Genomic DNA, 25,287 nt, shown 5'->3' on the forward strand with positions numbered 1-25,287 from the left:
CAGGGACGTCACCAGGTGGCAAAAGCCTCTTCTCCGGAGGCCGGGCCTTGGCGGGCTCCTGGGCAGGGCCACTTCGGGAGGGGAATGGTTTGGATCCCCCATGGCTCCTGGCCACCCATTCTGGGTAATTTCCCACAGCAGCCACTTCCGGGAAGGGAACAAAGAGAGCTGGGTGTCCATTATGCCACTAATTTTACTTCTTCGGAAGATGTGGCCAGACAGGCTAAATCTAGAATCTGAGCAAGACAGCATTTGGGATGGCATGACTCACTGAAGCCAGGGCCACGAGGGAATGGGGGTACAGGCTTCTCCCTGGCTGCCCTCCACCAAGGGTACCTTTCTCTGCTTGCATACCTACGGGGACAGGGAACTCATGTTTTTCCATGTTCAGATAGCTGAATGTTCCCGTATTTGCAATCCATTTCACTGGAACCCCTCCCCGCCTGTCCTAAAACACAGGGCCTAGGGTGCAACTCCAGTCCCCTCCCCAGCCCCAGCCACTCCATCCAGAGCAACCTGCTCCTGTCTCACGCACCGTCTGCCTCTTTCTCATGACCCCCCATCCTGGCTGCTCCCTGGGATAAGTACCAGGGCTGGAGCCAGCAGCCCTGGGCCCGGCCCTGCCGTGTCCCTATGGAGCGTGTGGTCCTGGGCAAGTTGGATCCTTAGGACCCTCTGGTCTTCCTGTCCTGGTACTGAGGTCAGGCCACCTTAAGGGGCTGGACTGGGCCAGCTGGCCCCAAGCCCTTCTGCCTCCCCCACGGCCAATGAGGGAGGAGAGCATTTTAAGTCAGGACCGACAATGCCAGCCTCCTCCAAGGCCCCCTTGGGACCTGAGGAGACTGTAGGGAGCCGGCTGACCTCGCCTCCAGCCCCTCGCATCATCACCAGCCTGCCGGCCAACCTGTGGAAGGGCATCACCAGGTTCCGGTTGTCACTGAGGAAACCGAGGCACGGAGTGGTGACTTGCGTGGCCCGAGGCCACACAGCAGTGAGCTATGCGTCGGACGGTCTGTCTGGTCCTAAAGACCCACATCTAGGAGGGGAGGTTCGTCGGGACACCTTTGGGCGTCCCGGCTGCCACTCAGCCTTTGCTCGACGCGGTGGGAACCGCTGCCCAGAAAGGCGCTGCAGCCGCCGGGGGCTCCGCCGGGCCGGGGGAGGGACGCGGGCTCTGCTGGGGCCTGGCAGACAGACGCGGAGCCGGTCGCCTAGCCTCCAGGTGGGGCGGGGCCGCCAGGGGCGGGGCCTACGCGCCAGCCCGCCCGCCGCCCAGGAGCGGCCGGGACCCAGAGTCCGAGGAGCTGCGCGGGGCCGGGCGCAGGGCCCGGGGGACGCAGCGCTCGGGCGAGAGCCGTGCCCGCGGGGCCGACCCGCGGCGACCGCGCCATGGACGAGCCGCCCTTCACGGCCCTAGAGCGGGCGCTGGCCGAGCCCTGCGAGCTGGACGCGGCGCTGCTGACGGACATCGAAGGTGCGTCGGGGCGCGGAGCCGCGGGAGCCGGCTTTCCCGGGCGGGGCGTCTCGCGTGTCCGGATGGCGCGGCTCGGCGTCTCGGGCTGCGCCATCGGGCCCTTGGGGGTGCGCAGCCGGGACACGTGCGTTCTGGGCGTCCCGGGCCCCAGGCCGCACGACCCGTGAGCCCTCAGCCCCGCGCTAGGGACCCGGCCTCGCGAGGCCCCGCCCGGTCCCCGTGACGTCGGCGCGGGGTTACTCAGGGTCAGTCCCCGCGGCCAGAGTGCGCCCTGCGCACCGTCCCCGCCCTCCGCCCTGCGCCCTGCGCCCTGCGCGCGGTCTGGCTCCCGTGGTGGAGGCCTGCAGCCCTGTGAATTCCAGTCCCGTCCCCAACGCGGGGCTCGAACAGCTGGGCTACGCCCTTCGGGGCGCAGGAACCCCCGGGAACAAAACGGACATGAGGTCTAGTTGCACCTGGGGTGGAGCAGGGGTGGGCTACTTGGTTACGGCGACGGGGTCAGACCTTTTGGAGCAGACTGTTGAGCTGAGGCCTCTGGGCCAGTTGAGAAGGATGTTTCCCACCCAGCGCCTGCGGGCTCAGGCCTGACCAGGAGCTGGGGCCGCCCCGCGGTGAGGGTGGGAAGGTGCCCGAGGGCGGGGCCCGGGAGGGCGGTGCGGCGAGCTGATTATTTGCATCTTTTAAAGCATCAGCGCTACTTGTATGGAGAAGAGGTTTGGGGACCAGGGAGTAGCAGGTGCCTAGGAGGTTGTTGCCTCACTTCGCAGACGGGCAAACGGAAGCTCCAGCAAATTGCCCTCTATGGTTGTGCGCAGGTTCAGCAGCTCTGGCCGAGTTGCACTTGGTTGATAGGGAAACTGAGGCCAGCAGCTCAGGACTCACACCCCCCACAACCTGGATGGACGCGTCAGAGCGCCTGCTGCGTCCGGATTCGCAGCACAGTCGCATCCTCTCCTGCCTTGCTGCCCCTCAGGCCAGGCGGGGGCGGGCCCAGAGGAGAGCCCCGACCGCTGTCCTGGTGCGATCAAGCTGGACCCACTAACAGCCCTCAAGTGCGGGCTCAGTGGTGGAGCCTGGAAGGCGCTTTGACCAAGTGGTGCAGACCTGGGCTTTGGGGTCAGGACTTGAAACTGGACACAAGCCCTCTGACACCCTGATCCTCAGTCTCCCCCTCTGGATCCATCCCGTGCTTCCCTTCAAATCAGAGCACGTGTGTCTGGTTACAGGTCTGGCACAGACCTTTGTTGTTGACTCATTTATAGAAACATTCTCCCCTGGACCCAAAGGCCAGGATTGGGCAGCCATTAGGAGTGGGGGCATTTGGAGATCATACTAGGCCCCCACTCTCATCTGAGGAAAAAAAGAACAACTGGCCTCTTGCTGGGGTGAATTCAGCCCCAGCCCCGGTCTGGCTTGCCTGAGCTCAGGAGACACAGGACCCACTTCCAGTTGCTGGCCCTACTGTGCAGAAACCCGTGGCGATTTTCAGGAGAGGGGCCCCCCAGCTTCTGATGGGGGGCGTGGAAAAAGAAGAGGCAGCCTCAGAGAGGCCTGCAGACCTATCCCACCGCCCCCTCTGCCTACGAGCCACCACGCTGTCATGGTGCTACAGCCCAGAGCCACTGCCCAGAGCCACCACGCTGTCATGGTGCCACTGCCCAGAGTCACCACCGCTGGCCACACCGGCAGGAGGACTCTCATTGGACTGGATGTAAGGGTTGCCCACTGCAGCAGAGCGTTTCTTGTTTGTTATTCAGCCTTTTATCTCCTCCCCCCCACCCCCCAGTTTACACAGCTAAGTTCTTTGCATCGTAGAAAAATTAGAAAGCACAGGTGAGCAAAAGGGAAAAAATACAACCTTCCTTAAACTTACTGCCACAGAGAAGCTCTGTTAATCACGTGCGCCTATACAAGTTTTTTCAGACACTCTTGGTCCCCCTTTTATTGGGGTATAATTTACCTATTATAAGATTTGCCCATTTTCAGTGTACAATCCAGTGAGTTTCAGTAAATTTACCAAGTTGGGTGAGCATCAGGGTTGGTTGAAGAACATTTTCATCTCCCCAGCAAGGTCACGCTGCCTCCTGACAGCTCCCGTCCGCCAGCCCCGGGCAACTACTCACCTGTACTTTTAGAAATCTATAGAGCCCGATGTCACCTGCTTTGTTTCATGCCAACAGTCAGACAACAATTGGGGTCCCTGGCCACACTGGCCCAGAGGTTTCCTCACTTAGTTCCATAGACAGGCTGCACCTCCGGGGGCGGTGGGGAGGAGCTGCTGGTCTGAGGTGCTGCTTACCCTGCGCTCGGAGCTTTGCAGGTTTGATCAGGTCTAGGGAGAGGTGACTTGAGGGTGTGAAGGGCAGGGTCTCCAGGTCCCCTGACAGGAACAAGGGTTGAGAAGTGGGCCAGGCAGTGCTAGGATGCAGGCCTCAGGTGCCAGGACATGGCGGGGACCAGGCTGAGAAAGCAGGGGGAGTCTTGGCAAGGGGCTTGAGTTACTTGTCATAAGCTTCCCCCGGTGGGCTGGGGTAGAGGGGCATAACACAAGTAGGGACTTAGCTGAGCACCTACTGTGTGCCAGGCACTATGCTGACCGTCGAGTCCTCCCAACAACCCCAAGTGGATAGACTTAGGATCTTCCTATAGATGGTTGCCTGAGGCACGGAGAGGTTGAGTGACTTGCCTAAGTTCACACAGCCAGATCATGGCAGAGCGGGGATTCAGACCCAGGCTGTGGGCTCCTAAGAGTGGGGTTAGGGGTGTGGAGAGTGGGCAATAGAGCAGGGAACCCAAGAGGCTGCTCCATGTGGGGTTGTGCTGGGGCCTGGGTCAGAGAGGTCAGAGGCCACAAGGCCACCTCCCTCTCCCAGCCCAGAGTGGCCTTAGAGTCATGAGACTGAGGTCTGGCAACAGCCACAGGCCTCGAGCCCCACCCTGCCTGCCAAGCCCTCTGTCATGTGACTGGTCTTGGCCCAGCTGCAGAGGCCTGTGTGCTGTGGGTCAGCTCTGCCCTGGCGACAGTCCCATGAGCTCCTTCTCCCCGGCCTCTGTTCATGCTCTGTGCTTTGGGGTGCCCAGCGGCCGTGGGCAGAGGGACTTGAGTCCTGCTACACGTGTTTGGACCAGTTGATTGATCAGATCTTCACACGCTGTGGCCAAACAAATGGAGATGAGTGCTGGTCAGGCCTCTGCCACCAGGGCAGCCCTGGCTGAGGGTGCCCCGAGGCTCTGATTTGCCCAAAGCCTTTGGTGGTGCAGCTTGTGCGCCACGGTCTGCTCTGCGTGCCTCTGTGTGTCACCCCGGGCCTGACAAGCTAGTGTGCCTTTCTGGCCCATTCCCCCTACCCCCCGGGCAGTGCTTTCTGGAGCTCTCTCGGCCCTGGGGTCTCTCCCAAGGTGCCTAAACCAACACCAGGAGCCTTGCCGCCAAGGCCCAGCCCATGTGTGTCTGCCTGTTCTGGGTTCAGGCCAGCCCTGATGCTGAGGACAGTGGGGGCCACACTGCCATCTGGCACCCCACCCACCATAGCTTGTGCCTGCTTCTCTCCCTGGTGCCTCTAGGCACAGCCCCTTCTAGAAAACACTTGAGATTGACTGCCTGCTGCCCAGCTCCCAGCTCCAGGCACATAGCTCCCCAGTTCCCAAACCACCCATGGCTCCCAGTGCCCCCGAGACAAAATTCCTGTGCCAGCATGGCCTGCAAGGCCCGTGTGCGTGCCCTCCTGCCATCCAGAGCTGACCCCGGCACTCCCACTCCCCTCTGCTGTGGTGCGGCGCCCTCCATGGAGGCAGCGCCTTGCTGTCTTCCTAGGGAGAGTGCCTGCCTCTCTGAGCTGCAGGGGCCTCCCCTGGGAAGTAGGAGGTAGCGGCTGTAAGATGTTCTGCCCCTGAGCCCTGATGCTTCTGAGCGGACAGGGCTAGGGCACAGAGAGAAACATGCTGGGAGTGGGTCCAACAGACAGGCAAACGGGTGGCTGGGAGTTACCTCCTGCTCAGGGGTCACGTCACTGGACAGAAACATCCTGAGTGACCTGGTCAGCCTCAGGCAGGGGTCACTGCCAGCCAGAAGCCTGGGACCTGGACTTAACCAACCAGCAGCTGCAGCCCTGCTGGGAGTGGCTATGCGGCCCGGAGGAAGTGTCTCTGGCCTTCCTTCTGTCAGGCATAGGTTCTGTGGCCGCGCACTCTGACCCTAGGAACTGACTGGGGGCTCCTGGGAAGGGGGGTCTTGGTTTGGTTCCAGATTTGTGAGCCCCACCCTGGGTTTGAGGTGTGGTCGGATGTGGACAGGGCTGGGAGAGTTGGTAGCTTGGAGAGACCCACTCTGACCAGGAACCCTGCTGCAGCCTCCCCCTCATCTGACACCCTAGCTTTCTCCAGTGAACCTGCCCTTCCTAGTCACACCTCAAGCCTGCCCTTCAGGGCTCCGAGGTCCCCATGTTCCTGCTGCTGCAAGGTTGAGGGTCCAGAGGACTTGCAGTTCAGTTGTTGTGCGGCCATGGCGAAGTAGCCGAACAGATCTGACCTTCCGGTTCTCATTAGTGCACGATAAACCAGCTTCTTAGAGTTGTGGCCAGTACACAGCACATAGTAGGCCCTCAACCAGTTATCATTTAGAGGACTTAACCAGGACCTGGCACCTAATACGTTTAGCTAAACTAACGGTAGCAGTGGTTATCCAAGGAGCCTGGGTTGAAGGTTTCTAGGATGTTCTGGGCTATGGTTCCTAGCTCTGAGCATCCGCCACTTGGGGATTCTGGGTTTCTGAGTGGGAGACCAAGTGGAGCCGGTCTATCCACTGGGCCAAACCAGCCAGGGTGACTACTTTTGGGGTTTTGTTCAGTGCCCAGAGCTGTGTTTAGTCCCCTCACCCCGGAGTATCGCAGAGCGCCCATCCCACCCTGCACCCTCCATCCAGCAGGCAGAGGTGACCGCTGGGGCACGAGCTGCCTCGGGTCTCTGTGTGGGAGGCTGCTTATACTGTTCTGCACTCTTCACGCCTGTGGCCTTGCGATCTGGGCTGCACAGGACAGTTTGCAGGTGCCTTTCCTTCCCGTGCCCTGGAGGACTGGCGACCTTGCTCAGGTGACGGGCAACTTGGGTTGGAATCCCAGCTCCTCGCTGCCTCCCTGACCTCCACCCTCATGCCCACTGCAGCCACACTGGCCTCCTGTCGGCACACCACTTGCCCCTGCCCCAGGGCATTTGCACTTGCTGTTTCATCTGCCCAGGACACCCTCCCTCCCTATGGCCCACTCCCTCGCTTTACTCGGGGTCACTTCCTCAGAGAGGCCTGCCCTGACTACGGCATCCCCAGTGGCCCTTCACACTCTACCCTGCCTCCCTTCCTTCCTGTGCTCATCACCCTGCACCGCTTCCTCCATGGATCTGCAAACTGTCCATCGCCCCCGACGAGGGAAGGCCTTCGTGCAGTGTCCCTGTGTCTTCAGGGCCTGGCGCAGGCCTGGCCCACAGCAGACACGGAAGGACAGTAGTTGTTACCAGAGATACAGATCTGGGCTTCACGAACCAGGCCATGTCATAGAGGTGGTGAGCTTCCTGTCCTGGGAGGCATGTAAGCAGAGTTTGGAGTTCAAGGACTCATGCAGGTTGGATGGGCTGTAGGCTTCTGTGATTGTCATAGCTGGGCTCCTGCAAGTTTATGGTCTGAGGCCCTCCCAGGGTTTTTGTTGTGGCCTCACAGAATAAACAGGCCAGAGAATGAAAGGCTGACCCACATCTGCCTTCAGAGGGAGGCTTGAAGGCAGAGCAGGCGGGAGGGGGGCGGGGGGAGTTCAGGTTTCCTGTTGAGTCCTGATAGAATCAGGGCAGAAGAGGAGGAAGGAGAGGAAAAAGGAGGGATTCAGGCTGGAGGAGGAGGCAGGGAAGGTGAAAAAGGGGGGGGGGGGGTAGGCACTGAGGCCCAAAGTCTGCACCTCCTTCTCTTCCCCTAAGTTCAGAGGGTGCTCACAGGAGCCTCTGTGCTTTGAGCCTGCCTTCAGGCAGGAGGCCCAGTGTTCCAAGTTTGGGAGCCGGCAGCCTCCCAGGCGCACTGTCCTGGCTCCCAGAGGCGGGGCCAGGTGAGGCAGGAGGGGAGCTTACTTAACCTGCACGCCCAGCTGCCTCTCCTGCCTCACCCTGAACTCTCCGTGAACCATCACCACCAGATGGATGTGGGTTTCCAACTTGACCATTCCATTTCCAGCGGCTCGCCACCTGCTTCCCAGGGCCCGGCCATCCCTGCTGCAGAGGGACAGTCTTTGTGGGGGGCGGTGCTTCCCACACTTGCTCTCAGAATCTCCTCTGGAGACCAGGGGAGGGTGGGTCGATCTGCCCAGGATCACACAGCAAGTGAGGGACGGGGCTGCCCCATGGCTATATCTGGGGTGGGGTGGGGTGGGGTGGGGGCTATGGGGCTGGCTCTCAAATTGTCACCCAGCTCCACAGAGATTGGCCAGCAGGTCTTGCTCCAGGGAAGAGTGAGATGGGGCAGGGCAGGCACGGGGTCAGCGATGGCCGGCCTCCCCGCGTGCCCCTGGGGCCTAGCAGCTCCCAGGCCCTCTGTCTCCCCAAGTCCTTGCTTAGCCAGCCCAAGTCCTCTGCCCAGGCCAGCCCTCCTCTGGGAGGGTCACTGAGTGCGGTCCCCCATGGAGCCGAGCACAAGGTGTGAGAAATGGAAAACAAAACGAGGAAGAAACTGGTGAAGAGGATGGGGCAGGAGAGTGAGGGCTTGACACGCGGATCCAGTAAAGACAGAACAGACCAGCGAGGTGGTCCTTGCCCAGCTGTCGGTGTGTGCTTTTGAGTGAGGGAGAGCGTAGCACAGGCAGAGGAGGGGGAGGGAGGAAGGGAAGGAGCATTTGGTTGGCCTTGGCCCCCTGCAGGGCCATGGAGGACCTGGGGAACACCAATGGGTGTGTGTGAGGAAGCGAGGTCCAGTTTCCTCACGGAGGCTCCTGGAGAGGCTCCAGCCCCAGCACCACCTGCTCCGTCGCCATGCTGCCTGCCCAGGGGTGGCCCCCCTCCAAGTTGGCAGGGCTGCAGTTGGAGGCTGACCAGGCCTTGCGGTGGCTGCACTGCTGGCCAGGCTCTGTTCATCTGTTCAACTCTGACCTCACACAGAAAGAGAGATCGGCCTAGGTACCCCCTCAAGGACCCCCAGAGCCTGTCATCCTGAGGTTGACACCCTGCCTTCCTCACCTGTCATAGGGACCCTCCAGTGCATGAATCAGGCCTTCCCTGGACTGCTGGGGGGCTAGGAGACTTTGGGGGACAAGGAAGACTTCACTGACCACACACACACACACACACACACACACCCCATCCGAGGCCCAGCAGGTCCCTCTGTAAAGGGACATCTGTGCTGGGAATCAGGAGCCGCAGGTATTTTCTGGGTGTGCGCTGGGGTGGGGGTGCCTTCCTCGCTCTGGGCCGGTTCATGGAGCCCCTGGAAGGGGAGGTACCGCTTGGGCCTTAATAAGCGCTCCTCAGCCCTGAGCACAGCACCGCATCTCCTTTCCTTCTCCCTGCCAAGAAGGTGTGGTCGTCCCATGCTAGAAGGTTAAACTGAGGCTTGGAGGGGTGGCGACCCACGGGGGTGTCAGCGAGCCAGTGGTTTCCAACCCAGAACTCTGGGGTGTTGGGTTATTCCCTCCGGTGCCCGCCCTGCGTGCCCACTCCGCTTATCAGAGTTGGTTGGTAAGGGAGCTGGGGGCTGGGCCCGTTCTCGGTGACCGCCAGTAACCCCGGCGCCAAGCGGGTTAAGGGCGAGTGCCCTGGGGTAACCCCGGCCCCGTTGGAGTCGTGGGGTGAAACCTGAAGCTGAGCCTCGGTCGGGATGGGCGGGGCCGGGGCGGGACCCCAGTGAGGCGGAGGCGCAGCCGCTGATTGGCCGCGCCCGCTCACCCCATGCCCGGCGGCGGCCAGAGGGCGGGCGGGCGGGCGGGGCGCGGCGGCTGCAAAGCGCAGAGCTGGGCAGGTGACAGGTGAAGTCGGAGACCCGCGGGCCAGCTGCCTGGACGCCCCTGGGGCGGCGGGCGCGAAGCCATGGACTGCACGTTCGAAGGTATTTTAGAGGACCCCTCGTTACAAGCCTGCACCTCCCTGCGGGTCACGCACCCCTGCGAATGGCGGCTGTCAGACACGAATAGGAAGCGCCGACTCCGAGGGGGCGGGGCGCCCTTCCCAGCCCCCAGGAGGGCGGTGACCACTCCTCATCCTCCCTCGCTACCTCAGCCCAGCCTGTGGGGAGAGAAGGCGGCTTCCTGCGCCCTGGGCTCCTCCGGGGGCGCCGCCGCCGAGGGCCAGTTGTCTTTGTGTCGCGGGCGGCAGGAGTTCTGGATGTCTAATCCTGACCCCAGCCCTGGGCCCAATCCGTTTTCTTTTGGGGCCTCAGTTTCCCCATCTATCGAAGAGGCTCAGTGAGGACGGTGAGGGATGGGAGAGGCTGCAAGGGAAAGTATGTTATGAGCCTCATAACCTCCGGGCCCACAACGTGTTTCTGTTTGGGGGCCAGGGAGGCTGAGCTGGCACCCCTATTGCTTTTTTGGAGGCCATAGGGAGCCCCCGCAGTAACCTGGGCCTGGGCACCTGCCATAGGAAGGAGCCAGGTAGCACTGAGGGCAGCTGTGCCCACTGCCCGCCTGTGAGGCCTCAGCATCCTGCCAAGAGGGCCTCACCTCCCCTCCCCTCCCCTCCCCACCAGGTGTGGCCAGGGATGAGGCCACAGGCCAGTGAGGGAGGCCCGGGCCCCACCCCACCGCAGTGCGGACGGGCCGAGAGCTCAGGCTGAGGGTCTCTTTTCGGGCCCCAGGGTTGTGCTCATGGGTCCTGCAGGGAACTTTGACCCAGTGGGTAGCTGCCCATAGTGGGTTAGAGGGCCCCGGGCTGACCCAGCCAGCCTGCTGCTCCCCAGCTGGGGGTGGGCCTGCGGCCAGGCTGGGCTGTCGGGGGGAGGGTGTCCCAGTCTGTGCAAGAGGAGGGCCACAGGACAGACACCGTTGCTGTTATGGAGGAAAACCAAGCCCGGAACAGGGTCTCAGCGTGCTTGGTGCGGCAGAGTTTGGGCAGGACATGCAGACACACTCACTGGCATGCACATGCCCAGCAGCTGCCTCTGCTCTGAGCTGTCTGTCCCGTGGAGGAAGGTGGAGGAAGGTAGTGAGGGCAGCTCTGTAGGCTGCAGCCTTGCGCCCAGGTCCCCGTTCTGTCTCAGTCGAGATGTGGGCTGAGTGAAGGGGCCTTGGGCCCTGGCCATGCATCGCCCCGACCTGCCTGTGAGCAGCGACTTTCTGATAAGGAGAGGCACCACGATTGCTCCATCACGGGTGCCCAGGAAGTGGCTGTGTCTGGGAGCATGGCCCACGGGAGTGCATTGCCTTCACATGTGCCGCCATGTGGATGGGGGCATGCACATGTGTGACGCTCTTCCAGCGCCAGCCCGCTCCTGTCCTCACAGCCTTTTCTCCTCCCCAGACATGCTTCAGCTCCTCAGCAACCAGGATGCCGACTTTCCCAGCCTCTTCGACCCGCCCTTCGCAGACCCCACGCGTCCTGAAGCCTGCTCCCCGGGCAGCTCGTCTCCACCGCATGCCACTATGAGCTCCCCACTCGAAGGCTTTCTGGGGGGGCCCAAGGCAATACCCCCACTGTTGTACCCTCCCCAGCCTGCGCCCACATTGAAGAGGTACCCATCTGGGCCTGCCTTCTCCCCTGGGCCTGGGATCAAGGAGGAGCCGGTGCCACTGACCATCCTGCAGCCCCCCACCCCACAGCCCCTGCCAGGGGCCCTCCCGCCCCAGAGTTTTCCGGCCTCAGCCCCACTGCAGCTCAACTCGGGCCCCATGCCGGGCTATCCCAACCCCGCCGGAGGCTTTTGCACAGGTGAGGGTGTGGAGAGGGAGGGGAGCAAGGCAGGGGGGAGGGTCGTTGTGGTGCCAGTGGAGGAATTGGCAGGCAATAGACATGGGTTGTTTCTGAGCACTGGTGTTCTGTTGGGTTAATAAGCTTTGCCTCCCACTCTGCTGGGCGTCACATCAGCGCCGCCTTCCGGACACACCTGCCTGGCAGGCGAGCACATTCACCTCAGAGTACAGGCAGGGGCGCTGGGGAGGAAACTGAGGCCACAGGGTAATGACTCCTCCACGGTCACACAGTGACAGGCCCTGAGGCAGGGCTGAAAGTGGGTTAGGGCAGCTCGTCCCCACAGCCCAGACTTTATTTCTGCAGGGACCCCTCCAGGGAGCACCCCACAGCCGCTGCCTGGCTCGCCAGGTGGCCCGGCAGTCTCCTTGCACGCCCAGGTTCAGAGTGCAGCCCCCCAGCCACTGTTGACAGCCACAGCTCCCACCACAGTGGCTCCTGGAACAGCCACTGTGACCTCACAGATCCAGCAGGTCCCGGTAAGGGGTTTGGCCAGGCGTTGTGGGGTGGCAACTTCTGGCCCAGCCACAGTTCAGAGCGGAGGCCTCCCTGCCGCCAGGTCCTGCTGCAGCCCCACTTCATCAAAGCCGACTCGCTGCTGCTGACGGCCGTGAAGGCAGACCTGGGAGCCCCTGGGAAGGCGGCGGGCGTTGGCTCCCTGGCCGCTGGCACGGCTGTGCAGACCGGGCCCTTGCAGGTGGGTGGCATGGGCAGGGCAGAAGGTGGTGGGTCTGCACACATGCAGGCCACCTGGTGACCCATGCCCGGCTCTGCAGACCCTGGTGAGTGGCGGAGCCATCCTGGCGACAGTGCCGCTGGTCGTGGACGCTGACAAACTGCCCATCAGTCGGCTGGTGGCCAGTGGGAAGGCCCTGGGGGTGGCCCAGAGCCGCGGTGAGAAGCGAACAGCCCACAATGCCATTGAGAAGCGCTACCGCTCCTCCATCAATGACAAGATTATCGAGCTCAAGGACCTGGTGGTGGGCGCTGAGGCGAAGGTGTGAGCACAGGCAGAGGGCGCTCAGGAGGGAGGCTGCTGGGGGAGGAGGACTGGACCTGACAGGCGGGCCTGGGATGTCAGTCTGCTTGTCTGGCCACTTTATTTATTCAGCTAAACTTGGTGGGGGCTCCCTGTGCCCCGGGGGCTATTCTAAGCACCAGGGTTAAGAAGAGAACAGACAGACAAAAACCCTCCTGTCATGGAGCTAGTGTTCTAGTTGGGACGACAATAATCGAGAGATGAGGAATGGGTAGACTGCCCCGATGGCTTAGTTCAGTGGTTGGCAAACTCATTTGTCAACAGAGCGGCAAACCGCGGCGCGTGAGCCACATGTGGCTCGCAAGCTGCAGTTTGCCGACCACTGGCTTAGTTCCATGGGAGAACATAACGCAGGGAGAGGATTGTGAGGTGCCAACGAGAATCAAGCAGGAAAGGCCTCACGAAGTGTCAGGTGTAAGGCAGGGACTTGGGGGTGAGGGGGTGAGCCATGAAAGTGGCAGTAATGCTGCTGCCAGCAGTTAGTGAGGCACTGTTGTGGCATTTTACATGTTAACCCTTATGCCCCTCCTGTGAGGACAAATGCACCAGGGGAGGGACATTCCATGCAGCAGGAACAGCGAGTACAAAGGCCCTGAGGCAGCTGTCCCACAAGCAGCCCCGCCCCCTGCTCAGGTGCCACCTGCCCGGCCTGACTGGCCACCTGTGCTGTCTCCTCCTGCCCCTGCAGCTGAATAAATCTGCTGTCTTACGCAAGGCCATTGACTACATTCGCTTTCTACAACAGAGCAACCAGAAACTCAAGCAGGAAAACTTGAGTCTGCGCACTGCTGCGCATAAAAGCAGTGAGTCCTGGCCTCCCAGGGCCCCTTGCTCTGGCCCTGCCCAACCCTGTCTCACCTTAAGCTCTGACCCTACAAGGGCCCTAGGCCCTTAGCTTCTCTTTCCCCCTAAATTAGCCCTCAGAAGCTAGGCCGACTCCCAGTTCCCTCCCTCAGGGCCCTAAGTTGATGTGGGCGGGGCAGGGTCTCTACCTTAATCCCCACCCCACTCCTCTCCTGCCTGTAGAACCTCTGAGGGACCGGGTGTCAGCCTGTGGCGGTAGAGGAGACGCCGACGTGCCCATGGAGGGCATAAAGCCTGAGGTGGACACGCTGAGCCCACCGCCTTCGGACGCAGGCTCACCCTCCCAGAGCAGCCCGCTGTCCCTCAGCAGCAAGGGTGGTGGTGGCGGCGGCGGCAGCGGCAGCGGCAGCGACTCGGAGCCTGACAGCCCAGTCTTCGAGGACAGCCAGGTGGGGCCTGCGGGGTGGCCCCTGCCTGGCTCCCAGCGATACCCTCTGACCCCGGGACTGGGTCAGGAAAAAGCCCTAACATATCCCACCTCCCATTTTATAGACAGAAAGCCTGAGACCCAGAGTCGCGTGGGGTCCCCTAGTGAGGGTGGGAAGAGCGCTGTCCCTCCTGCCCCAAGCCACGCTCCTCAGACCCTCTGCCGTCCTCACCCTGCCGCCCCACAGGCAAAGCCGGAGCCGCTGCCGCCTGCCCACAGTCGGGGCCTGCTGGACCGCTCCCGCCTAGCCCTGTGCACTCTCGTCTTTCTCTGTCTCTCCTGCAACCCTTTGGCCTCCCTGCTGGGCAGCTGGGCTCTCCCTGGCCCCTCGGATGCCACCAGCACCCACCAGGGCTCTGGACGCAGCATGCTAGGCACTGAGGACAGAGGTAGGACAGGCTGGCATGGGTGTCTTCGGCAAAGAGGTGGTGGGGGGAACCCTTGGGATGTAGATTCTAGGCCTGTGGGCTTGGGCTCTGCATGTCTTGGGAGCTCTGTCCCCAGCCTCTATCTGCCCGCAGAGGGCCCTGGCTGGGTGCCACGGCTGCTGCCCCCGCTGGTCTGGATGACTAACGGGCTGCTGGTGCTGGGCTCCCTGGCGCTCCTTTTTGTCTATGGAGAGCCCGTCACACGGCCCCACTCGGGCCCCGCCGTGCACTTCTGGAGGCACCGCAAGCAGGCGGACCTGGACCTGGCCAGGGTAAGGGCTGCCCGGGGCGGGGCAGGGCAGGCATCACCCCCTCTTCCCTGTCCTCTCGCTCTGGTCTGCTGCTCAGTCTCCCCCTGACCCTCGGCGCCCAGCTCAGTGTTGCGGAGGGGCGCTGGGCTCAGCGGGGACCCCAGCTGGAGGGCCCGTCAGAGCTGGAGGGATGTCGTGCTCAGGGCGCTCTGACCTGGCTTCACCGGGAAACCTTATTCCCAGGGGGAGTGCGCCCAGGCCACCCAGCAGCTGCAGCTGGCCCTCCGGGCACTGGGCCGGCCCCTGCCCACCTGCCCCCTGGACCTGGCCTGCAGCCTGCTCTGGAACCTCCTCCGCCACCTGCTGCAGCGGCTCTGGCTGGGCCGTTGGCTGGCAGGCCAGGCGGGGGGTCTGCAAAGGGACTGTGCTCTGCAGGCCGATGCCCGTGCCAGTGCCCGAGACGCGGCACTGGTCTACCACAGGCTGCACCAGCTCCACGCCACGGGTACGGTGGGCAAGGAGCTGGGCTGAGGGTTCCTGCCACCTTTGTACCACACCCCAGCCTCATGCCCTGTCGTCTCCCAGGGAAGTACACAGGTGGGCGCCTCACTGCTGCCAACCTGGCGCTGAGTGCACTGAACCTGGCAGAATGTGCGGGGGATGCTGTGCCTGCGGCCACGCTGGCTGACATCTACGTGGCGGCTGCACTGACCATCAAGACCCACCTTCCGCGGGCCTTGCACTTTCTGACAGTGAGTGGGGGGGGCGGGGCTGGGCACAGCGCGGTGGGGGGGGCTGCACAAGATGAGGCCCACAGGCACTGCCAGGGGCAGAGTGACAGCCCACCTCCTTCCCCACAGCGCTTCTTCCTGAGCAGTGCCCGCCAGGCCTGCCTGGCACAGAGTGGCTCAGTGCCCATTGCCATGCAGTGGCTCTGCCACCCTGTGGGCCACCGCTTCTTCGTGGATGGGGACTGGGCCGTGTGCAGCCCCCCGAGGGAGAGCCTGTACAGCTCGGCCGGGAACCCAGGTGCTCTCTCCGCCCTCCCCAGCCTTTGTTCTCCACTTGCATTTCTTAGCCTCACTCCTGCTCGTCCCTGTCCCTGCATCTCGGGTGTCCCTGGCCACCCCGCCCGCCCGTTGCCTGGCTGTCCATGGTTGCTTTGGGGCTGGTCTCTCAGTTGGGCCTCTTCAGAAGGAAAGGAGGGGGATGTGGGGCAGGTGGTGGATGTGGGAGGTGACCCCAGGCGGGAGGGCGGAGCTGGTAAGGGAGCCCAGGGAGCTGGCTCCACTGGCCCAGGTAGGTCATGCTGTCTAAGGCAGGGGCAGGGTATTTACTCACCCACTTATCTGTCCCAGAGCCAAGCTCCCTGTGTGCCTAGGAGAGGGCATGTGGAGACTATGCAGTTCCCCACTCACCCACTCCTCCCCACAGTGGACCCCCTGGCCCAGGTGACCCAACTGTTCCGAGAACACCTCTTGGAGCGAGCACTGAATTGTGTGGCCCAGCCCAGCCCCAGCCCTGCATCAGCTGATGGGGACAGGTGAGTGTCCCGTCCTCACACCCCAGGAGGCAGGAGCCCGCCACCATGTGGTCTGGGAATGGCTATGTCTGGGGGCTTGTGGAGGTGACCGGAGTCAGGTGACTGTCCACTCGCCATAGTGGCCTCAGGGGGGTCTCGGCTCCTCTCCAGGCGTGTTTCCCACCAGCCGGGCAGGCGGTGATAGTGCCCCTCAGAGCCAGGACGACAGGCTGTGCTGGGGGGAAGGCGTGAAGGGCCAGTGCCCTCCCGGACGCCCGGGGCCTGGCCGCCTGCCCTAACACCAGTCTCTCCCACAGGGAGTTCTCAGAGGCCCTTGGGTACCTCCAGCTGCTGCATAGCTGCTCTGATGCGGCCGGGGCCCCGGCGTGCAGCTTCTCCATGGGCTCCAGCATGGCCACCACCACCGGTGAGCCCTGGCCCTGCCCCGTGACTGCCCACCCAGCCCCTGCTCCATGGCAGGGCGGCCTCCGGTGCAGGGTGGCTGTTTCAGGAACGCTCCCATCTGCACCCCTGCTCCCTCAGGCACAGACCCAGTGGCCAAGTGGTGGGCCTCGCTGACGGCTGTGGTGATGCACTGGCTGCGGCGGGACGAGGAGGCCGCTGCGCGGCTGTACCCACTGGTGGAGCGCCTGCCCCGCGCCCTGCAGGAGTCGGAGTGAGCGCGGGCCAACCCCCAGCCCCTGTTCTGTGCGGTGGGGATAGCCACTGTCTTTGCCATGAAGCTGGAACCAGGGCAGGGGGGGCTCTGAGGGCCTGTGCCTGCTCTGACCCCCACTTCTCCACCCTGCCCCCCACAGGAGACCCTTGCCCAGGGCAGCTCTGCTCTCCTTCAAGGCTGCTCGGGCCCTGCTGGGCCACAGGAAGGCCGACTCCAGCCCGGCCAGCCTGGCCATCTGTGAGAAGGCCAGTGAGTACCTGCAGGACAGCCTGGCCACCACCACAGCCGGCAGCTCCATTGACAAGGTGAGGGCAGGGCCAGGGCCCTGGCGGGTCTGCGGGTCAAGCCTTTCCACTCCTTGGTCATTCCCTCCCAGGCTGCAGAAGACAATGGGTTAGCCTAGTGGTCGGCAAACTGCGGCTCGCGAGCCATATGCGGCTCTTTGGCCCCTTGAGTGTGGCTCTTCCACAAAATACCACGGCCTGGGTGAGTCTATTTTGAAGAAGTGGCATTAGAAGAAGTTTAAGTTTAAAAAAATTTGGTTCTCAAAAGAAATTTCAATTGTTGTACTGTTGATATTTGACTCTGTTGACTAATGAGTTTGCCGACCACTGGGTTAGCCCAAAGGAGCAGGACTGGGGGCCCAGCTGGCTTGGCTGCCCAGCTAAGGCTTGGGTCCAGGGGACAGTGGTTACCCGTATTTAGCCTCAGGCTCCCCGCCCCCCTGAGGAGGGGTGGGGTGTGCAGTGTGGCAGGCGGTGGGCGTGGGGCCTGGAGAGCGGGCGGCCCCGAGGTGCATTGCTGTTGCATTGCATGTGTGAGGTGGGTGCAGTGCCTCGGCAGTGCAGCCCGGAGCCGGCCCCTGGCACCGCAGGCCCCCCTCCCCTCCCAGGGCTGGAGCCCCCATGACCCTGCCCTGCCTGCCACCCCCAGGCCATGCAGTTGCTCCTGTGTGACCTGCTCCTTGGGGCACGCACCAGCCTGTGGCTGAGGCAGCAGCCATCGGCACCAGCCCCGGCCTCGCAGGGCCCGGGCAGCGGAGCCCAGGCCTCAGCCCTTGAGCTGCGTGGCTTCCAGCGGGACCTGAGCGGCCTGAGGCGCCTGGCACAGAGCTTCCAGCCCGCCATGCGGAGGGTGAGTGCCCGGGCGCCCCACACGAGGCACAGGAAGCAGCTGGTGTGGGAGGGGGCCTGGCCTGAACCATGACTCACCCGGCCCCTCCTGCCCAGGTGTTCCTGCATGAGGCCACCGCCCGGCTGATGGCAGGGGCCAGCCCCACGCGGACACAGCAGCTCCTGGACCGCAGTCTGAGGAAAAGGGCAGGCGCCTGTGGCAAAGGCGGTGAGAGGGGCAGCCTTTAGGGGGCTGGGGCCTTTAGGGGGGCGGGGGCCTTTAGGGGGGCGGGGGCCTTTAGGGGGCTGTTAGGGGGCTGGGGCCGTTAGGGGGCTGGGGGCCTTTAGGGGGGCGGGGGGCCTTTAGGGGGGCGGGGGCCGTTAGGGGCTGGGGGCCTTTAGGGGGGCGGGGGCCGTTAGGGGCTGGGGGCCTTTAGGGGGGCGGGGGCCGTTAGGGGGCTGGGGGCCTTTAGGGGGGCGAGGGCCGGTAGGGGCTGGGGGCCTTTAGGGGGCAGGAACGCTGGGCCAGCCTCATCCTCCCCACCCAGGCGTGGGACAGCCTGGACAGGGTTTGACTTGTGTGGTGTACCCGAGGAATCCAATGAGTCGATGTGGGATTCACGACTGTGCCCATGTGCCCCTGAGTCTGTTCTGCGCCCGACTTAGGGGGTCTGAGGCTCCAAGATGCCTGGGACAGGGGAGGGCAGGCGGCACCCTGATGGGCTTGTACTTTGTGCACGTGCAGACGCCGCGGAAGTGGATCTGCGCCCCAGGCGGGAGCATGCCGAGGCCCTGCTGCTGGCCTCCTGCTGCCTGCCGCCCTGCCTGCTAGCGGTGCCTGGGCAGCGCGTGGGCATGCTGGCCGAGGCAGAGCGCATGCTCGAGAAGCTCGGGGACCGCCGGCTGCTGCACGACTGCCAGCAGATGCTCATGCGCCTGGGCGGCGGCGGGACCACCGTCACCTCCAGCTAGACCCGTGGCGCCAGCTAGACCCGTGGCGCCCGCCCTGGTATTAAGGGGCCTTGTTGCCCTCTGGCTGTGTCACGGCTGGAGCCTCGCATGCCAAAGGCAGCGCCAGAGACCCCAGTGGCTACAATTCACCCAGGGGCCGCACTGCATCGGCAGGAGATGGGGACGAAGGGGAGATCCTTGGCTTTTGCCTCTTGACCCGGGGAGGCCCGAGGGAGCGGGACCCTACACCCCCTGCCCACTCCCCACTCCCCAACCCGAGGCGCCGAGGCCAGGATGGTGCTGGCCTCTGGTGGCTGGTTGGGGAATTGCAGGAGCCGGTCGGGTCTGTCGCTGCTGCTCTGCAGGCACCCGGTGGAGGGAAGAGAGGGTGCATGTCACTACCTGAGGTGCCAGTGGCTTTCCTGGCGGACAAGGGGGCCCTGCTCCGAGCGACTCTTTCCCCCCCCGGAGAGATCTTGTCGATCAGGCGCATCAATCTCCTGGCCTCTGAGGCTCAAGTGCTACTTTGCCATTTATAAACTATTTTCATAGGTTGAGAAGTTTTGTACAGAGAATAAAAAATGAAATTATTTATAATCTCGGTTTTGTTTCTTTGGGGAGGGTGTGTGCTTCCGCTGGTGCTGACCAGAGGGGTCCTGGGTCTTCCCCCAAAGCTAGGCGGAGGCTTCCCTGACACCTCTGTCTCCCTTCTGGTGTAAGGCCTGGGCCCTCAGGGCCCTATGATCTCAGTTGTCTTCTCCTTTCCAGCCTCTACCCCGCCCATTCCCAGGGTGACATGGAAGACAGCTCCGTGTCCTTAGGATATGCTGACAAGAGCTACAAGCCAGTTCCCCTGAGTGTCTGGGGAGCATCCACCTTTCCCCACCCGTCATCCAGGCACCTGAGGGGTCTGCAGCCTCTGCCCTGGGCTGCAGGCAGGCGTTGATTCTGCGGCAGGGGCTTGCTTTCTGTTCCTGAGAAACAGCCAGAAGCCCCAACTCCGCTGGTGCCCTGAGCTTCCCCTCCACGTCCACCCGCTCCTACAGCCCGGCTCGGCCCAGCGGATCTGCTCAGAACCCACGGGCTGCAGACTTCCAAAACAATCGTATCTTTATTGACTTTTTTCTGAATGCAATGACTGTTTTTTACTCTTAAGGAAAATAAACATCTTTTAGAAACAGCTCGATACACACAATCTTCAGTGTGAAGCAATATACTAATAAGAACACTAGTCTTAACATTTACAGTCTTCATATATATTATATATATGTATATGTATACATATATATACACTATATAACGAGGCCAGATATAATACACACGTTTACCATTTTACAGTCTATGTACAGGAAGTTGCTAGGTGCCCCGGTCTGGGGCTGCCTCAGGCCTATGAAGCACGGACAGAGCTGAGGGCAGGGGGCAAGGGGCTGGCATGGGCTGGGGGGCCGCTTGGGAAAGGTGCCCTCGCTGTGCCCCCCGGGGCCTGTGCTGAGGCGTGCGCGACGACGGCAGCGACACGGAGAAGCGAGCATGTTCCCCACATATGTACATTCTATGCAACATCGAGGGAGGGTACACAGGTTTGCACACAGGTCCAGGTTACTCTGCTGTGGGCGGGGTGGGTGCTGCCGTCCCGGAGAAGGGTCGTCAGAGGGACACACCATCCACTGGAGCTGGGCTCTGGGGAGACTCCTGCCCTGCCCCAGGCAGCTCAGGGGTGGGGTGGAGGATTGGAAAGGGAAGAACAGAAGCAAAAGGGGTGACCCCAGCCCAGCTTATACCCGGGAACCTGCATCCCTTGGGCATCCCTGGCTCTGCTCAAACTACAAGAAGGTTTTGGCAAATGCTGGGTAGGAAGGGCACTCGGGCACATCCTGGATGGTTTGTTCCAAAGCCTCTGGCCCACCCCCTGCAGGCCTAGTCCTCTCCAGCCCCGCCCCCACCCCCCACTCCTAGGAGCCGCCCTGTCACCTCCATGCCCCTCTGCCCCAGCTCCAGGGCGCAGCTGTGCGGCAGCACTGCGTGTGAGGTGTGCCGCCTTGACGGAACTCCCAGTGGGGCGGCGTGCTTCCAGGCTAAAGGCGGCGCCCACCGCTACTGGGACCAGGGCCCCTTCCCAAGCCTGGCCTGGGCGTGGGGAGGAATGCTGTCGTCCATCAGGGAGCAGGCGGCTCCAGAAGGTTTTCTTCCCAACCAGGGACCTGTTGGTTCAGCCCTAGGCAGGCAGATCCAAGACCCCATCAGGTCAGGATGGCCCTGGGAGGTCTCAGGGCCGGCTGTACAGAGGGCCCCTCCTTCACAGGCGCGGAGGCAGGCTCGCCGCTTTCCCAGTGTTGGGTGGGTTACAATGGAAGCCTCTGCAGGAGAAGAGTACACGCCCAACGCCCGTTACTGACGCCCGGACCTGTGCGCAGCCCGCACCCCTAGACCCGAGGCCCCAGAGGCTCCCTGAGGGTGGGGCTGGGTCTCTCCTGGAGGCAGCTGGCCCCATGCCAGGCTCTTCCTTCCTCCCAGCCCTCACCCTGCCCTATCCACAGTCCCGTGCCCCTGCCTGTCCTCCCTGGTCTCCTGCCCGGGTGGCCCCTCCCTCAGGACCTGCAAGCTTTGCAAAGCATCTTTATGGGCAGCAAGTGCCGACCTGCCCAGGCCAGCGGCTGGGGCAGCAGTGGGCAGGTGGGGTTGGCATCTGGGGGTGGGGCAAGAACTCCCTCCATCGGTCTGAAGGGTGTGGAAGGGCATGGAGGGCATGGAGGGAAGGGAGGGCCCTCCCTAGCCCAGGCCCCTCCGGGAAGGTCTGTGTCACCTACCTTATGCTTGGGGCATTTCAGAGAAAAGTTATCTTCCATGAACGTGCAACCTGTGACCAAGAGAAGTGTGTGTGGTTACAGCAGCCGCTGGTACCCCCAAGCCCCAGGCCACAGGGGTTCTTTGCAGAGAGGGAGGGAGTCAGACTTCCATGTGAAGTCCTCCAAAGGCCGTCTCACTGCTGGGCTTCTGCCCCTCTGCCCTCCAGCCTGGCTGCTGGCCTTGCCGGCCTCTTACCTGGCTCCTCACCTGCCACCGCTTGTTCCGGAGGCCTTCCCGACTCCCTGGATGTAGCAGGCCCCACCCTGGCTCTCCCTGCTCCCGCGGCACCGGGACCTGCCTCATTGGAAGGGCAGGCTCAGCACCGGCTTCACCCTCTGGGGCAGTGGCGGAGTGGGGCGGGGGGCGGGGGGCGCCCTAGAAGAGGCTCTGACGCCCAGCGATGCTCACTGAATGAATGTTAAGGGACTGGGGGGTGCCATCCCGGGTCTGGATTTGAGCATTGGCTCCTCCTCTGAGCCTTGGTCTCTATAGCACTAACAGGGCACTAGGGCACCCACTGTGTCCACGTGGGTGATGAGGAGGCGTGTGCACCTGCCGCCAGGTGTGGGTGTGGACTTGCTCCTGCGGGGCCTGGAGGGGAGGCAGGCCTGGTGTGGGGCTGAGCACATGCCCGCAGGCATCTGAGTGCCAGGGCACTGCCCACCCTGGGGGAGCAGAGAGGTGGCTGAGCATGGCCAGTCCTTGATGCCCTCGGGCCAGGGCTGTGCTGCTGTCCCCAACCTCCCCTGCTGCCCCTGGGAAGACCCTGGCTTTTCCCTGGACCCTCCCCGCCCCCCACCCTGGTGAGCCTAGTCCTGGGCTCCCTCCCCTGCCCCACCCGACATTGTTCAGAATAAACCCTAAACCCACAGCCAGCCAGCCCAAGCTGGCCACAGGGAGTCCTCCTGCCAACGTGGCCAATGGTGGTGGCTCTGGGCAGTGGCTCTGGGCTGTGGCACCATGACAGCGTGGTGGCTCGTAGGCAGAGGGGGCGGTGGGGCAGGTCTGCAGGCCTCTCTGAGGCTGCCTCTTCTTTTTCCACGCCCTCCCCCAAGAAGCCGGGGGGCCCCACGTTCTGAAAACTGCCACGGGTTTCTGCACAGCAGGACCAGCAACTGGAAGTGGGTCCCGTGTCTCCCGAGCTCAGGCAAGCCAGACCAGGGCTGGGGCTGAATCACACTTTCCAAAGGGCTTTGGGCTAAACCCCAGGCTCACCAACAGCACACAAAGGGCCCCCCACTCCACAGACCACCTGCTGAAGGCCCTACAGTCCAAGCTTGAGTTGCCAGAAGCCAAGGGGAGGAGGTTGTCCTTCCACAACCAGCTTGCTCAGCAGCCCTCCAGAGCTCGAGCCCCGTCCCTGGGCCCGCTCAGTGTCTGCGCCAGGGGAACCTGCGACCTAGCTGGCAAGGTGGCCCTGGCCTGAGTGTGGAAAGGCAGCGTGGTGGTCCCGTCCCTGCCAGTCCTTGGGGTCATGGCTTAGCCCCAACGTGGTGGTCCTTAAGGAGACCCAATCGGGCAGGGCAGTGAGCGGGCAGCCCTGGTGGCCTGTGGTCTGAGCCTGACCCAGACACCTGGAGAGCCCCATGTACCCCCACTTGGCAGACCTGGGGTCGGGCAGGTGTCAGGTGCTGACAAAGGCTGCCCAGCTCCCTGGCCAGTCCCCTCCTCCCAGCTCCTTGCCAGCTGAGCTGCCATGGCCCAAGGGCAACCTCCCTGTGGCTGAAGCCCTCACCTGCTGGCTCTGGCTGCTGTTTCTGGGGTGCCCAGGGCTCCCCCTCCTCCTCTGTGCCCCATCCCCCTCCAGCCTGGCAGCTCCCCATGCATGTCTGCAGACCCTCCAATGCCACCTGCATGTGGGGATGGCTCTGCCCCTGCCTGTACCCGGCCTGTGCCGGGAGGCTCTGCAGCTCCCCCACCGGGGAGGAGAGGCGTGACCCTGCCCTGGGCCAGGCTGCACGTGGCCTGCTCTGGCTGCAGGCTGCAGTGATGCGGTCCCAGGCAGAGGCCGCAGGAGGGCAGAGGCCACATGAGTGGGAGGAGCGCCCGGCGGGGCCTGAGGGCGTCCTGCCTGAGCTGGTCCAGTGCGGACCGTGGCCCCTGTGAGCTCAGCACAGCCTGCCAGGGGCCCGTGCCCTCCTGAGAAAGAGGAGGGCTGGTGTCTGAGCAAGGACGTTGGCAGCAGTGCCTAATGCACTATGGCACCCGCCTCAGCCCTGCCCGCCCCGGGAGGGTGGCCATCGGGCCCCACCACCTCTCCCTTCCCACACCCAGGTGTGGGCTCTGTCCCGAGTCTCTGGGATGCAGGTTCTACTGGACCCGGCAACCCTCCTCCCCTGCCCAGGTGCCCAGGTGACTGAGTGCCTGTCAGCTCTCTATCCTGCCAGTGTCTCGTCTTCCCAGCCTCAGCCCCTTCAGGTCGCACCTTTGGGCTGCACAGAGAGCCCTCCTTTACTGAGCTCCTTGAAGACTTCATTTGAAACAAATTCCATTGCTGGCACAGACATCCCACATTCACCAGCTGTGCCCACCTCCTTTCCAAGCAAGGCTCACACGCTGCCTCCTTTTGGAAGTCCTCCTGGATTCCCCCCTCCCTCCCTCCCCCCTCCCCCTCCTCCCGGCTCAGAAAGAATGGATCTCCCACAGCACACACTCTCTCCTTCCTGTCTAGTCTCCGTAATTTTGGACAAGGACCGCAGTTGCCTGTCTGTCCCTCTCAAATGTGAGCTGCGAGGGGCTGGACCGTGCTGGGAGGAGAAAGAGTATGAGGTGCGGAGACCCAGGGAGCCATGCCAGGTCTGTCTGTGCCGCGCTGTGTGGCCATGGGCGAGGCAGCATGTGTGAAGATGTGAGGGCTGACGGGCCCGGCACAGAGTGGGTGCTCCCGATTCAGAGAGTGGAATGCAACGTGTGGCAGCTCTGACTGTGAAGTAGGCCATGTGCTGGGGAAGCGGCAGAGTCCACGTTAAAATCTGGCTCAGTGCTGAGTGGAAGGTTAGAGCCAGCAAGCCCACGTCCCCGCTCCAGCTCCCTCCCTCCCTGAGGGTGCTCACCCCACGGCCCTCTATGTGTGCTCCCCCGAGAGGGGGGGGGGGCGCTCCCCAGCGCAGAGCCGGAGCAGCAGGCATCCAGGGGGAGGAGGGGCAATGGTCCCAGGTGGTAGGAGGGTGCTCCACGGTGGGGTCATGATAGCTTCACCCCCTTCCAGGCCAGAGAAGGAAGGCTATAGAGAGCAGGGGGATGAGGTCAGGGGTCATGGGTGCTGGCTCCAAAACAGGAGTGAGGCTGCACTTGCTGGGCAGAGTTCCTTGTCTAAGCTCCGAGCAGCTCAGGAAAGAAGGGTTGCACGAACCTTCAGTTTATACACGGGAAACTGAGTACAGAGACGCCAGTGGCCTCGCCACCAGGGCTGGAATCCAGGCTGACGCTGCCTCCAAGCCCCCTTAGAATATTGCCTCATCCGTGACTGACACTCCACCACGGCAGTGCCTTCCTTACATGAAAGAAGGCCTGTCTCGGGGTTGTGGTCGGACCTTTCTGGCTGTTCTGTAGACACTGTTTTGAACCTCGTTTCCCATCCCATTCGGTTTTTGTTATTGAAGTGTGTCCTTTCCCTTTTCCTCCACCCAGTGAGCTTCTATTCAGCTTTCAAAGCCCCAGCCCCAGTACAACTTCCGCTCTGAGATCTGACATCCACCCCACCCCTTGGCAATGGTGGCTTTTCAAAAAGCTCTCCATCTTGTACTTTATACCTCTGAGCACTCCTCAA

At 62.9% G+C, this 25,287-nt stretch overlaps 2 protein-coding genes across 7 annotated transcripts in view; one reads left to right on the plus strand and one right to left on the minus strand.

Moving 5' to 3' along the window:
- Positions 1-1,288: 1,288 nt before the first annotated feature.
- SREBF1 (sterol regulatory element binding transcription factor 1) lies at positions 1,289-19,266 on the plus strand. Of its 4 annotated transcripts, none has more exons than XM_080682826.1 (19): positions 1,289-1,474; positions 10,952-11,359; positions 11,705-11,877; positions 11,958-12,095; positions 12,175-12,396; positions 13,126-13,240; positions 13,464-13,690; positions 13,916-14,117; positions 14,250-14,428; positions 14,651-14,912; positions 14,993-15,159; positions 15,268-15,436; positions 15,842-15,950; positions 16,247-16,356; positions 16,473-16,605; positions 16,748-16,913; positions 17,542-17,742; positions 17,838-17,949; positions 18,466-19,266. In XM_080682826.1, exons 1-19 carry the CDS (start codon positions 1,390-1,392, stop codon positions 18,690-18,692), a joined length of 3,405 nt encoding a protein of 1,134 aa, XP_080538952.1. In that variant the 5' UTR covers positions 1,289-1,389; the 3' UTR covers positions 18,693-19,266. The 4 variants fall into 4 exon arrangements, with proteins under 4 accessions (XP_080538952.1, XP_080538953.1, XP_080538955.1 ...); XM_080682827.1 differs by having other exon boundaries at positions 13,183-13,240; XM_080682828.1 differs by lacking the exon at positions 1,289-1,474 and adding an exon at positions 9,431-9,542.
- Positions 19,267-20,893: 1,627 nt separating this feature from the next.
- The window catches only part of RAI1 (retinoic acid induced 1), a 116,644-nt gene continuing 112,250 nt past the window's right edge, over positions 20,894-25,287 (minus strand). For all 3 annotated transcript variants that reach the window (XM_080682824.1, XM_080682823.1, XM_080682825.1), the window contains 2 exons: positions 21,479-21,528; positions 20,894-21,028 (listed from right to left, as the gene is read on the minus strand). In XM_080682824.1, the coding sequence (XP_080538950.1) occupies positions 21,014-21,028; positions 21,479-21,528 (65 nt within the window). In that variant the 3' untranslated portion in view covers positions 20,894-21,013. The remainder of the gene's footprint in view (positions 21,029-21,478; positions 21,529-25,287) is intronic.

The sequence above is a fragment of the Plecotus auritus genome (assembly GCF_963455305.1).
Source record: "Plecotus auritus genome assembly, chromosome: 7".
Lineage (NCBI taxonomy): Eukaryota > Metazoa > Chordata > Mammalia > Chiroptera > Vespertilionidae > Plecotus > Plecotus auritus.

Excerpts from the sequence above, each read along its gene's own strand:
- SREBF1 (XM_080682826.1), top strand. The coding sequence starts at position 1,390 with ATGGACGAGCCGCCCTTCACGGCCCTAGAGCGGGCGCTGGCCGAGCCC. Across the intron at positions 11,878-11,957 it reads CACAGATCCAGCAGGTCCCG|GTCCTGCTGCAGCCCCACTT; the intron begins GTAAGGGGTTTG and ends CCCTGCCGCCAG. Across the intron at positions 14,429-14,650 it reads CGGACCTGGACCTGGCCAGG|GGGGAGTGCGCCCAGGCCAC; the intron begins GTAAGGGCTGCC and ends CCTTATTCCCAG.